The 12,795-nt window shown below is 46.7% G+C and overlaps 1 protein-coding gene and 1 pseudogene across 2 annotated transcripts; one reads left to right on the forward strand and one right to left on the reverse strand.

Moving 5' to 3' along the window:
* Positions 1–456: 456 nt before the first annotated feature.
* On the forward strand, positions 457–8,503 carry LOC309864183 (uncharacterized protein; the record flags this gene model as incomplete). Its single annotated transcript, XM_082729484.1, has 2 exons — positions 457–1,204; positions 5,124–8,503. 2 exons carry the CDS (start codon positions 457–459, stop codon positions 5,891–5,893), a joined length of 1,518 nt encoding a protein of 505 aa, XP_082585610.1. The 3' UTR covers positions 5,894–8,503.
* Positions 8,504–10,368: 1,865 nt separating this feature from the next.
* Positions 10,369–10,890, reverse strand: LOC309864186 (10 kDa heat shock protein, mitochondrial pseudogene; annotated as a pseudogene). The gene has a single exon. The product of its transcript is annotated as a 10 kDa heat shock protein, mitochondrial pseudogene (transcript).
* Between the last annotated feature and the right edge of the window lie 1,905 nt (positions 10,891–12,795).

The raw sequence follows: 12,795 nt of genomic DNA on the forward strand, positions 1-12,795 counted from the left end.
TTGCACAAGACACAGTAGCTCAGTAATACAAAAATGAAGAGAATAACCTCAAGGAGCTCACTGCCTAAAATAAGAAATCCAGTTACTAACTGATTTTTACTGTAGTCCATATGAAAATATCAAGTTACTAATCGTTATAACAGCAATGCGGTATTTCCTAATTGATCAGAACACGTCTATGAAGGTCTGTCCGATTTGTAGGGGAAATGACTTCAGACGAGTTCCGCTAAAAATCGGATAACTCGAAATTCCAGTAGAAAGTCTGCCCGACTCCATAGCAGAAGCTGGGAAGCAATGCACTGCAAGCCTAGGCCAGAACCGTCTTTGGGGCGCATCCACTGGGACCCAGCGGCTCCTAGCAACACTACACCCTCTGGGCGCGCAGTTCTACTGTACACAGGTGTAAGGGTCACGCGCAAGTTTGTCTTGAATTCAGGACACACAGTAAACCCAGAAATGACGTCGCTCTCGCTCACGCAGTTGTCTCCAGCGTGGCCGCGCGGCAAGAATCCCGCTACAGAGCAGAGTCGCTCGCGGCGGCGTGCGGACGCCAGCGGGTCCCCGGGCTTCTTGCTGGTTCCCAGGCCGAGACCGGACGCACGGCGGACCTCAGGTTGCCCGCGGGGCAGGTGTGTCCTCGGCCGGAGCGCGGGGGTCGCGGCCGGGGAGGCAGGCTCCCGGGAGCGCGAGGTTGCGGCGCCCGATCCCCGTCTTCACCCAGACGGCCCCCGCCCCTCGCGGCCCGACCGCCGGTCCCCTCCACGTGCGGGCCGACGGCTCTGCGCCCCCGGCGCCCCGGGAGGCCTCGTCTCCGCCGGAGACGCAGGCCGGGCGGGATTGGCGGGCGCTCCCCTGCCGGCGGCCGGGCCGGGCCCGGGTAACACTCGCGTTCGGGGACCGCGGCGCCGCGACCCGGGGCCCACCTCCCGGCTTGGCCCGGGCGGCGTGTGCGTGGGCCTCCCCGGGAGTCCGGCCCCTGCGGCGCGCGGACCGACAGCCAGACCTTCCGAGTGCGGGCCGCTGTGCCCGCTCGTCGGCGCGGGGACAGGGGACAGGGCTGGCGCAGTCGCCGTACTGTCTCGTTCTTCGGAAGGCGGGACCTGCTGCGAGTCGCGTCCTTCGCTCGGAATGATTCCTAAAACCGGCTTTCTGCCAGCCCTCTGCAGAAGCCCGTCCTCTGATCCTCAGGGCCGGGGAAGTGAAGGTGTGTTTGAAGGATGCCGAGTGGGGCGCAGGTGCGAGGCGCAGAGAAGACAGGAGCGGGGCCTCCGTGCGTGGCCCCGGGTTCTGTGCGGGGAAACTGAGGCAGACGACAGGGTCCCGGCGAGAACTGCAGCCTGTTCGGAGGCCTTGCCGTGGGGAGGGCGGGGGGCCGGGATCTAATGCTGTCCGTAGTCACTCTCAGAGCAACGCTACCCGGACGGTTTAGCCAACCAGTTACTTTCCTGGTCTTGCTACTATGCTGCGGTTCTGTAAGACGTTAATGCTAACGGAACCTGGGTGAACGGTGTAGGGAGTTCTCTGCGCCGTTTGGGGAAGTTTCCTTTAATTCAAAACTATTTCAAAATAATGCATTTTTTAAAAGGTAAGATTTTTACAGAGGGGGAAAATAGAGGTTTAGAGAGATTAAGTCACGACACGTAAGAGAACAGCACAAGATTCAAGCGTGGGTCTTCCGGAATCCACAGCCCTTGTCCTTCACCGCAGCCCACCGTGCTGCCGAAGCGGTGGTGCACATTTAAACAGATAGGCCCTGCTTAAGTCTGCTATTACATGGAAGACTGAAACCATCTACACCCACACAGCCTCCTACCTACCTAGGTTAAGGTGACTTAGCTATTCATTTATCTACACCAGGTATGACATTATTCCACTATCTTTATCAACATGACATTAGTATTCTAGGAAATTCTTGCCCCAGAAGATCAAGTTGCAAATAATCATATTTGTTTCGAGAAATTACCCCTCAAAAAATCCACTTGAATGACTATCAGACTCCCAAATTTAAGTGGGTAGGATCCAGAAACTCTCAGCTGAAAACCTTCACCTTGTGTCCATCAGTTCTAAACTATTGTGTCATGATCCTTCCCCAATCCTTATTCTGCTTTGAAAGATCTGCCTTAAACTCCAAAACCTCATAAATATCCTGACTCTGCCTTCCTCCCTGGGAGATACTACTTAGACTCTCAAAGTAGTGCTAGCATTCATAAGAATTAATTCACCTTACCCTAATCAGTGGATTGTTTTGCTATTATTTTTGGAAAGCAGGGGTCCAACAATATTCTCGGCATTATGAAAAATGCTCTTTCTTGACATTCCTTCTACTTAGAAAACGGCTTGAATGACCTTAAGCACATTTTTTAAATTTTCTATAAATTTGGGTGAAGCTTTCTTGCTCCTCTGAAACACAAGCATTAGACTTAGTGAGTTCAAGTATTTAATCAGCCTGTGTGTATGTGTGTGTTTCTGTCTTTAACTGTGGTTTCTATAACCTTAGGAGTGTGCCCTGAAAGATAACACTTGTTCTTGTCCTCTCTGACCATTGGAGCTGGAATGGCTGCAGTGTTCCTTCCTCGGGCTCATGAAGAGCCAGAGGGGCTCTTCAAAGTAAACAAAAAAGAAGGTCCTGCCAAGGTTCAGGGATCTGGCCCACAGGGCAGCAGCCCAAACAGCCAGGAGTTTTCCGCCAGCGCTTCCAACAGTTCTGCTATAAGGAGACTCCTGGACCCTGTGAGGCCTTGAGCCAACTCTGGGTGTTCTGCTGTGAGTGGTTAAGGCCTGAGATACACAGCAAGGAGCAGATGCTGGACCTGCTGGTGCTGGAGCAGTTCCTCACCATCTTGCCCGAAAGAGCATCACCCGGAGAGCGGGGAGGAGGCCGTGGCTATGCTGGAAGATCTGGAGAAGGAATTGGATGAACCAGGCCAACAGGTAGAAAGGGACCTGTGCTCAGTGGGGGGATGGTTTGGAGTGGGCATCCAGGCCGATCCTTTATGGGCTCTCGGGATCATGTACACTGTGGGCCCTTCAGATGCACAGATGAGCCTGCTTGTTCTCAGGTTTCAACCCAGACCTGTGCACAGGAACTGCTTTCTGGGACATCAGCACCTCTGGATCCAGCGAAGGAAGCAACATATCTTCAGCCTCAACCCATGGAGATCCAGGACCCTCAACACCAACAAGACTGTGGTTAGTGTTGACACTTGGGTCATATGGCTCCCCTGGAGACCTTAGAATCATTCGTCATTGTCACGTAAATATTGAGTACTTACTCTGTGCCAGGCACCATGGAAGGCACTGGGTATGGTGAACAAGGCAGACATGATCCTTGCTTTCATGGAGCTTACCAAATAAATGTACCATAACAGCTTGTATATGGGGGAAGAAGAAGGCAGGCAGAGAAGGCCTTTTTTGAGGAAGTAACATGAGAGCTAAACCCCGAAAGTAGAATAGAAATTAGCCAGGTGAGTCGGAGAAGGGAAAGCAACATAGGCCTAAGAGCATGTGCAAAACAGATGGGAAAGAGGTGCATTGTCAGAAATTATGTTTCTATGCTATGATATTTTTAAAATAATAATCCAAAAGTTTTTTCTCGTGCTGATAGGAATTTTAGTCCTGTTGTATGTGCAGTGATGTTTTGGCCCCCATCCTACTGTTCATTTTATATTTGCTAATGGCTCTGAAAGATGATGTTCTTTCATTGTTTTTTTGAAGATTGTATTTATTTAGGGACAGTACACTCGAGCACGTGAGCAGGAGGAAGGGCAGAGAGAGAGGGAGAAAGAGAATCCCAAGCAGACTCTGCACTGAGGGGGGTGGCCAACATGGGCATCAGCCTCACAACCCCAAGATCATGACCTGAGCCTTGCATGGGTTGAGGCTGGGAGTCTGGGAATCTGTCAAGCCTGAAGCTACACTCTGGACCATTGAGACTTCCTGGGCAAATGGTCACGAATACAAAGGAGGATTTCTAAGAGACCCAGACCCCCATCCATCCTGACCCAAGAAAAGCACATCGCCATGATTCCCCTGCCTGTCTCCTACAGAGGTGCCCCTGAGCAGGGTCCCAACACCCCCATCCTCCGGGGTGGGCAATGTGGTCACTTCCTCAATGGTCAACAGTTTCTGAAAAAAGGTGAGATTGTCCCACTCAAGGCATATTCTCCCTGAAGTAATCCCATGTTAGGACCCAGGGTGAAGGGCATTATTTGTAACCACGTAGGAGTAATGCAGGGAAAAGTGATGTGCTTTTAACTCGGTCGGTGGGGGGAGGCCTGGCAATGGGAGGAAAGACAGGTATAGAGACAGCGGAAGACGAAGGAGGCAGTTTACTTCAGCTCTCAGAGAGCTCCCTCCTGCTGCTTGGCCACAGCTCCTTTCCCTCTCCTCCCACAGTATCCATTTGGCAGTTGTCACATGCCTCTGCCTGGGGTTGGATCTGATGTAAGCTGCCTCCTGGGTCTTCAGCTGTTTCCATACTTGTCTTTCCTCCCATTGCCAGCCCCTCCCCCTCCATTTAAAAGCCCAGGGGTAGAGTGTAGCTTCAGTTTTCACAGATTCCTAGATTCTCCTTTATTGGTAGAGTACAAATATCTTTGGGGCCAAATCAGTTTCTGTTTGTCCCTACGTGATAACATCCTTTTGTGCCCCATGTTTTTAGACTCTGATCTACTTGTTCTGCATATCTGCAAATAGGGTACTTTCCTGTGCTCCAACCCCTCATTTTTTGGTTCTCCCTGAAGCCTCAGAGCACCTACACAGAGCTGCTTCACAGCTTCACATCAGCACTGGCCCCCACGGCTTCCTTTCTGCTCCTCCCGTGGACCTGTTCCTTCATCTCTCTCTACTCTGCTCTACCCTTCCCTCAGAACCTACTCGCATCCCAGATCTTTTCTTCTGTTGGTGACTGACTCCTCCCAAACTTGTCTCCACTCTGCTCATGTCATGCCCTACCAGTCCAGACACTGCCAGTCCTCTCTTCCTTTGCAGTCTCCCACTTTCTTCCTCAAATGTTGTCAGACCATTTTGCTGGGAGAGTTAAGCTGTGGGCTTCTAGTGTACATGTTTAAGTTTGTTTCCTGTATATTTCACTGGTAACTTGAAATCTATTGTTTTTGTTTCAGATGATGTGATCGGAATTGAGAAAGAAGAACTGATTCAAAAGCAGAAGTTTACTATAGATATGGAGTCTCCCAAAAAGTCTTCTGGCCAAATGAATGGAAAAGCTCCTGAATGTGGAGAAACCCAAGAACATGAAGGAGGGACACAAAGATATCAGAGAAACACTTCAGCTGAGAGAAGGTATAAGTGTGATGAATGTGGGAGAAGATTCACTCAAAACTCAAGCCTCATTAGACATAAAAGAATCCACACTGGAGAAAGACCCTATTCATGTAACGTGTGTGGCAAAACTTTCATCCAGAGCTCACAGCTTATTGACCATCAGAGACTACATAACCGGTTAAAACCCTATCAGTGTGATGAGTGTGGAAAAGCCTTTTATTACAGTTCACACCTTGTTCAGCATCAGAGGACCCACACTGGAGAAAAACCATTCCAATGCAATGAGTGTGGGAAAGCTTTTCACTACAGCTCAGGCCTTGTCCGACACCAAAGGACCCACACAGGAGAGAAGCCGTACCAGTGTGGTGACTGTGGGAAGGCTTTCTGTCTGAGCTCACATCTGATTCAGCATCAGAGAGTCCATACCGGAGAGAAGCCATACCAGTGCAGTGAGTGTGGGAAAAGCTTCAGCCAAAGCTCGGGCCTCTTCTATCACCAGAGAATCCACAGTGGGGAGAAACCCTACGAGTGTGACAAGTGTGGGAAGGCCTTCAGTCACAGCTCGGCTCTGGTGGGACACCTGCGCATCCACAGTGGAGAGAGGCCTTAGGAGTGCGACGTGTGTGGAAAAGCTTTCAGTTACAGCTCACATCTTCTGGGACACCGAAGAATCCACACTGGAGAGAAGCCCTATGAGTGTGACGTTTGCGGGAAAGCTTTCCGGCGGAGCTCACACCTCATTGTACATCAGCGAGTCCATGCTGGAGAGAAGCCCTAGTGATTGTCGGTACTGACCAGCAATTCCGCAGAAGGCCAGAAAGGCACAGCCAGCAGAGGACACCACCGTGACAGTGGCGTGGGGAATTCTGTGATCACCACTGCACTTTTCACGGTCATTAGAAAAGACTTCTAGAGGCTGAGACAGGTTATCACCTGACAGCTTATCAAACAAGCACATCCTTCCACACCTTAAACATCCTTCTCTGAAGCAGTGGCTCAGGAAGCCTCAGTGATCCACGAGATATGTATCCGCAGTCGTAGAGATGGCAGCGGTCTTGGAGACGGCTGTGTTCCTCTCCCTTCCCTTCTTCCCCCTATTTTCTTGGGAGTTAGAGTAATGATCTTGCGTGAGGTGTGAATTTAGAGTTAACATCTCATCTGCATTTTAAAAATCCTGAATTTTATATCAGCTTGATAAAAAGCAGCCTATCAATTATCTACACTGAAAACATTGTGCACACAAAACCCACTCTGTAATCTGGGATGAACGACTCGTGTAGATGGGAAAGTTCAGTGGGCCAAGAGGATGGACGACGCACGTTCCAGTGTGACCTTTAACATCTTCCACCAGAGGTGTCAAACAGGCCAGTGGGCTGTATTTGGGAAAAATCATGTGTATTTTTCCCACATGGTATTTTTTTTCAATAATATGTAAAATTATTTCAATTTTTTAAAGCTCTTTTTTTTTAAGGTGTATTTATTTAGAGAGGGAGAGAGAATTTCAAGCAGACTCTGCACTGAGCGCAGAGCCCAGTGCAGAGCTTGACCTCATGACCCTGAGATCATGACTTGAGCCGAAATCAAGAATCAGACACCCAACTCACTGTACCACCCGGGTGCCCCAGTTATCTCAACTTTTTAAAAATCTGGCAATTTCACATAAAATCTGACTTTCCGGATTCTCTTACAAAAATGCATGTTGTGGCAACACTAGAGGGCATATTCCCACAAGGCAACAGTTGACTGGGACAGATTATCACTACTGTGTGTTTAGACCCAGTCCACTGCCACACAGCTTCCTGCGGTCCCCCACCTCTCCCTCCCCCTACCTGTGTGAGCCCTCCCGTGCTCTAAGGGCTTCTCAGGTGTTTGTGGGTTCCAGGCCAACTTGCCACCAAGAGTTCCACCTTAATTTTATACACCGCCCCCCAATAAGATTTTCTGTGAAGAAAGGGCTTTCTAACAACAGCTTGAAGATTTAGATTAAAAAAATAAAAGTGTGCACTTGTGCACGCGAAGGTAGAGGAAAGCCACTTTAAATTTTTCCTTAGACAGAATGTATAGGTAATTATTGAAAGTCAGCTGTAATAGCTTCAAGCCAAACCCATGAAGACTAGTTCTTTGGGTGAGATGAAGACACAACACCCGTGACAGGGTTGGACATTAGTGTCAGAGTGAAAAGGCCTGGGGCGGAAAGCAGGGGTGCAGCTCAGAAAGAGAAGCTTTGAGATTTGAAGCATTCGGTGACAGGAGCAGCTGTGGGAAGGCTGTGGGATGAGGCCCAAATGGGAGACTGGGGAGAGGTGAGAAGAAAAGGCTACAGATACGGGAGGGTCTGGGATAAACAGAGGGAAGGAGAAAGGCCAGAAATGCCAGGAAACCAAATTACAAACAGGAAGCCAAAGCAAAGGTAGTGAAAACATTAAGGGAGAAAGCATGATTTAAAGAAATGTGAGTGGAGGGACGCCTGGGTGGCCCCGTGAGTTAAGCCCAGGCCAGGTCAAGGATCCTGGGATTAGGCCCCACATTGGGCTCTCTGCTCAGTAGGGAATCTGCTGCTCCCGCTCCCTCTGTGCTCTCTCTCTTGTTCTTGCTTTCTCTCAAGCTAATAAAGCAAATAAAATATTTAAAGGAAGAAAGGGAGGAAGGAAAAAAAAAAGGAAGGAGGGAGCGGGAGGTTGAAAGGCTGGAGGTAGGAGCACTGAGTATTAACTGACCCTCAATTCTATGCCATGTGGGCCAGATGCCTAACATGAAAGACCCTCACCCAAATCTGAGTTCACTGCTGTTTCTTTGTATCACTGAGGACCCTGCCCCTGCATGGGTCTCTGAGTGTTGGGACACAGGACACCTCTCTTTAGATATGGAATATATATATGTTCAATCCTGCTCAGTCTGTCTGGACTCTGGCCTTCTTAACAAAATCAGCCAAGCAGGAGGATTCTCTCCCAGGAGCAAGAATATATTTCTGGTGCCCCTGGGTGGCGCAGTCGGTCAAGTTTCCGACTTGATTTTGGCTCAGGTTATGATATCAGCCATAATACCATGAAATATCAGGCTGATACCATTTCAAGTCATGAAATTGAGCCAAGCCTCGAGTCAGGTGCTGAGCGTGGAGCCAGCTTAACATCCGCTCCCTCTGCCCCCAACCCCAAGCCCCTGGCTGGCCCATGTGCGCACTCTGTCTCTCCCCTTCTCTAAATAATTTTTTTTTTTTAAAGAAGTCATGCTTGGGGTGACTGATTGGCTCAGTGGATTAAACCTCTGCCTTCGGGCGCCTGGGTGGCTCAGTGGGTTAAGCCGCTGCCTTCGGCTCAGGTCATGATCTCAGGGTCCTGGGATCGAGTCCCACATCGGGCTCTCTGCTCAGCAGGGGGCCTGCTTCCCTTCCTCTCTCTGTGATCTCTTCCCTTCCTCTCTCCTACTGTGATCTCTGTCAAATAAATAAATAAAATCTTAAAAAAAAAAAAAAACCTCTGCCTTCAGCTCAGGTCATGATCTCAGGGTCCTGGGATCGAGCCCCACATCAGGCTCCCTGCTCCCCCTCTCCCACTCTGCCTACTTGTGATCTCTCTCTCTCTCTCTGTCAAATAAATAAATAAAATCTTTAAAATTAATTAATTAATCTAAATAAATAAATAAATAGAGTTCATGCTTGGCCTCTTTGGGAAGCATGTGATTTACCCATTCCTCCTAAAGAGGAAAGTGTGTTGTGAGATAGAAATACCCATTATAAATTAATTAAATGATGTAGCAAAAGGGAAGTTCTTTGCAAACTCTGACAATCGTGGCTGCCATTTGTTGAACACCAGTTGTGTCCAGCATCAAGCATGTTCCATCTTGTGTAAACGTTCCAACTCATTTGTAGGGTACTATTTATTATCTCAAACAATGTGTCAATGTAAGCCTTATGAAAGGCTTATAACAAATGAAAAGTTTTTAATACATTTAAATATTAAACAGCCTATAAAAGTATTTTTAGAATATAATAACTATGTATAACAGATTTAAAATAGTGGAGGGCGCCTGGGTGGCTCAGTGGGTTAAGCCACTGTCTTCGGCTCAGGTCATGATCTCGGGGTCCTGGGATTGAGTCCCGCATCGGGCTCTCTGCTCAGCAGAGGGCCTGCTTCCCACCCCCTCTCTCTGCCTGCCTCTCTGTCTACTTGTGATCTCCCTCTGTCAAATAATTAAATAAAATCTTTAAAAAAAAAATAAAATAGTGGAAGTTGGAAGTAATAAAATGTCAACAGTGTATTTAGGTAATGAAGAGGGAGTGATTCTCACCTTTTCTTTCTATTTACCTGTATATTCCAATGGAAAAGTTAGAATTCATCATATGCATAAATAAATACTTTTTAAAAATTAAAATACTACAGAATTACTTGAAACTTTCTGGAGATGATTCTTTGGTAGCCTTTCAATTATTTCCTTTAGGACTGGTTTATTTTATGTTTTCTGCCTTTTTAAAAAATATTTTATTTTTAAGTAGTCTCTACACCCAACGTGGGGCTTGAACTCACAGCCCCAAGATCGAGAACTGGACTCTCCACCCACTGAGCCCGCCAGGTGCCCCATAGATTTTGTTACTTCTTTTTTTTTAAAATTTTATTTATTAATTTGACAGAGAGAAATCACAAGTAGATGGAGAGGCAGCCAGAGAGAGAGAGAGAGAGATAGGGAAGCAGGCTCCCTGCTGAGCAGAGAGCCCGATGCAGGACTCGATCCCAGGACCCTGAGATCATGACCCGAGCCGAAGGCAGCGGCTTAACCCACTGAGCCACCCAGGTGCCCCGATTTTGTTACTTCTTGAATGAATTTTGGAATTAAAGTTTCTTTCCCCCACCAATTTCGTTGAGATTTTTTAAATTTTTGGTAGCAGACGTCTTCATCTGCTATTTGTCATTTACAATTTTTAAATGTTTTTTTTTTTTTTTTCTCAACTGGATTTACCATAGGTTTACCCTTTTTGGTTTTTTAGCTTGAATACCATTAGTTTTTTTTTTATAAAAGAGAGACATGAAAATTATTCATATGATGAAAGATTTCACTTTACTGGAATGGGCAGCTTCACTTCGTGCCATTTTAGCAATGATTCCAGTCCACATACTTTCCGATGTCACAGTCTCAAAATAAGAAATAATCCTTGTCATCTAGAACTGCTTTGGTGCCTCCATAATCTGGGTGAAGAATTTTATCTCCAACTTTCACACTAACTGGTTGAATCTCTCTACCCTTTCCTTTAGAGCCTGATCCAACAGCTACGAGTGTTGCTTGCAACGCTTTTCCTTGAGATTTTTCTGGAAGCATAATACCTCCTTTGGTACAGTTTCAGCTGCACTCCTTTCAACTAAAACTCCATCAAAGAGGGGAAGAAACTTGCTAAATGCCTGTCTTGCCATGACTGCGGCTACCACCACGGTTCTTACAGGTTTGTGGTTTTTAACAGGCTTGTTTATAAATGTTTCATTCTTGGATCTCTTAATGTCACCTTTTCTGTGTTCTAATTCATTTGCTTATTCTTTTATTCCTATCTATTTTCTAACCTTTCCCTTGGGGATTTCCTTCTCATCCTTTTTCTAATTTCTTGAGTGCTTAGTTCATTCGTTTTTCTCTTTTTGAATTTTATTTTTTAAGGTTTTACTTACTTATTAGAGCACAATCAGGAGGAAAGGCAGAGGGAGAGAGAAAGGAAGAAGCAGACCCCTGCTGAGCAGGGAGCCTGACATGGGGCTTGATCCCAGGACTCTGGGATCATGACCTGGGCCAAAAGCAGATGCTTAACCAACCAAGCCACCCAAGCACCCCTCATTTTTTTTTTTTAATAATTAAAGCAAGTGAGAATATACATCCATCGAACGCTGTTATTTTTAACAATGTTATTTGTGGGGTGGTTTTTTGTTTGTTTTTGTTAGCTTTGAAAGATCTAAACAGAGAAGAAGAGGGCCCTGGGTGTCATAGCCAGGCTGCCTGCTTATGCCTCAATCGTGAAGGCAGAGAGGCTCTACCCAGGTAGAGGAAGGACGAGGAAGGACATCACCAAGTCAAGGACCAGAGCAAGGGTTTTACCAGGAAGCCTCATTCTGACTGATGCGCAGCCACTCACGTTTCCACAGCCAGGTGCTCCAAGGCTCTGGCAAGTGGATTGTCTGAAGTTGATGGCTGCCTGGAGCTGGGGACATCCCTGAAGAATATTCTGGATTCCTTAAGAAGTTCAGGACCTGGAACAGGGTTTGTGTTTGGAAACTGGTGAGAGACTTTGATGCAAGACATTAGGTAAGGAGGGAGAGACATACCGGTCAGTTCACTGCACTGAAGGGGGCGGCAGGGACCAGTTGAGGGTTGTCTGCATTTTTCACTTGCTCAGCCAGCGATGAGGACGTGTTATGCCACAGTCAAGGGAAGGGGCTGGCTTTCCATCATGTATTTCTAATAGAAAGAAGAGCAGAAGTTATGCTGTTTTTAAATTTCTCTCCCAGAGAGGACAGTTCTGTAAAGCTGGTTTACTTGGATGTTACTCATTTCTGCATTTCTTAAATGACCCTTCCAGGTTTATTTTTTAAATTTTTTAGGTTTATTTATTTATTTTAAAGAACATGCAAGCTGGGGGAGGGGCAGAGGAAGAGAGAGAGAGAGAGAGAGTAGCAGTCATCCCCCTGAACGCAGAGCCTGATGAGGGGTTCAATCTTGGGACCCTAGATCATGACCTGAGCCGAAATCAAGAGTTGGACGCTTAACCGACTGAGCCACCCAGGCACACCCCACCCAAGTTTATTTGATCACTTATATTTACCCTACGAAGCATAGTGAAGTTCAATCTGATTTTCATCTTAAAGTGTTATATCCTTTTACAAAATGACCTGTCAGGCAAAGAATTTCAGAGAGAAAGGGATACTGATGACATTTCCCAAACAGGGAAATTGTTTGTGGGTTGTGAAGAAGAGATGAGGTTTTAAAACAAGTGTCTTTCCTGTTTATACGAGTAACAGATTTTTGTAAAAAGTTACATTTTAGAGGGGCACCTGGATGGTTCAGTCTGTAGAGCATGTGACTCTTGATCTCGGGGTTGTAAATTTGAGCCCCACATTGGATGCAGGGAGATTACTTAAAATCTTTAAAAAAAAAAAAAAGTTTACTTTCACAGAAATATATAAAATGAAGTTCTCTAAGTTTACCCCAATTAAGAACACATTTAAGATAATTATTCTATAAAAATAATCATATACTATTTTTTTTGTTTTTAAAGATTTTATTTATTTATTTGGCAGAGAGACAGAGAGCACAAGTAGGCAGAAAGGCAGGCAGAAGGAGGGGGAGAAGTGAGGCTCATGTGGTACTCGATTCCAGGACCCTGGGATCATGACGTGAGCTGAAGGCCAATGCTTAACCAACTGAGCCACCTAGGCACCCCCCCCATATACTGTTTTATAACTTATCTTTTTTTAAAGATTTTATTTATTTATTTGACAGAGAGAGACACAGCAAGAGAGGGAACACAAGCAGGCGGAGTGG

This window comes from Mustela nivalis (genome assembly GCF_964662115.1).
Source record: "Mustela nivalis genome assembly, chromosome: 5".
Classification (NCBI taxonomy): Eukaryota; Metazoa; Chordata; class Mammalia; order Carnivora; family Mustelidae; genus Mustela; species Mustela nivalis.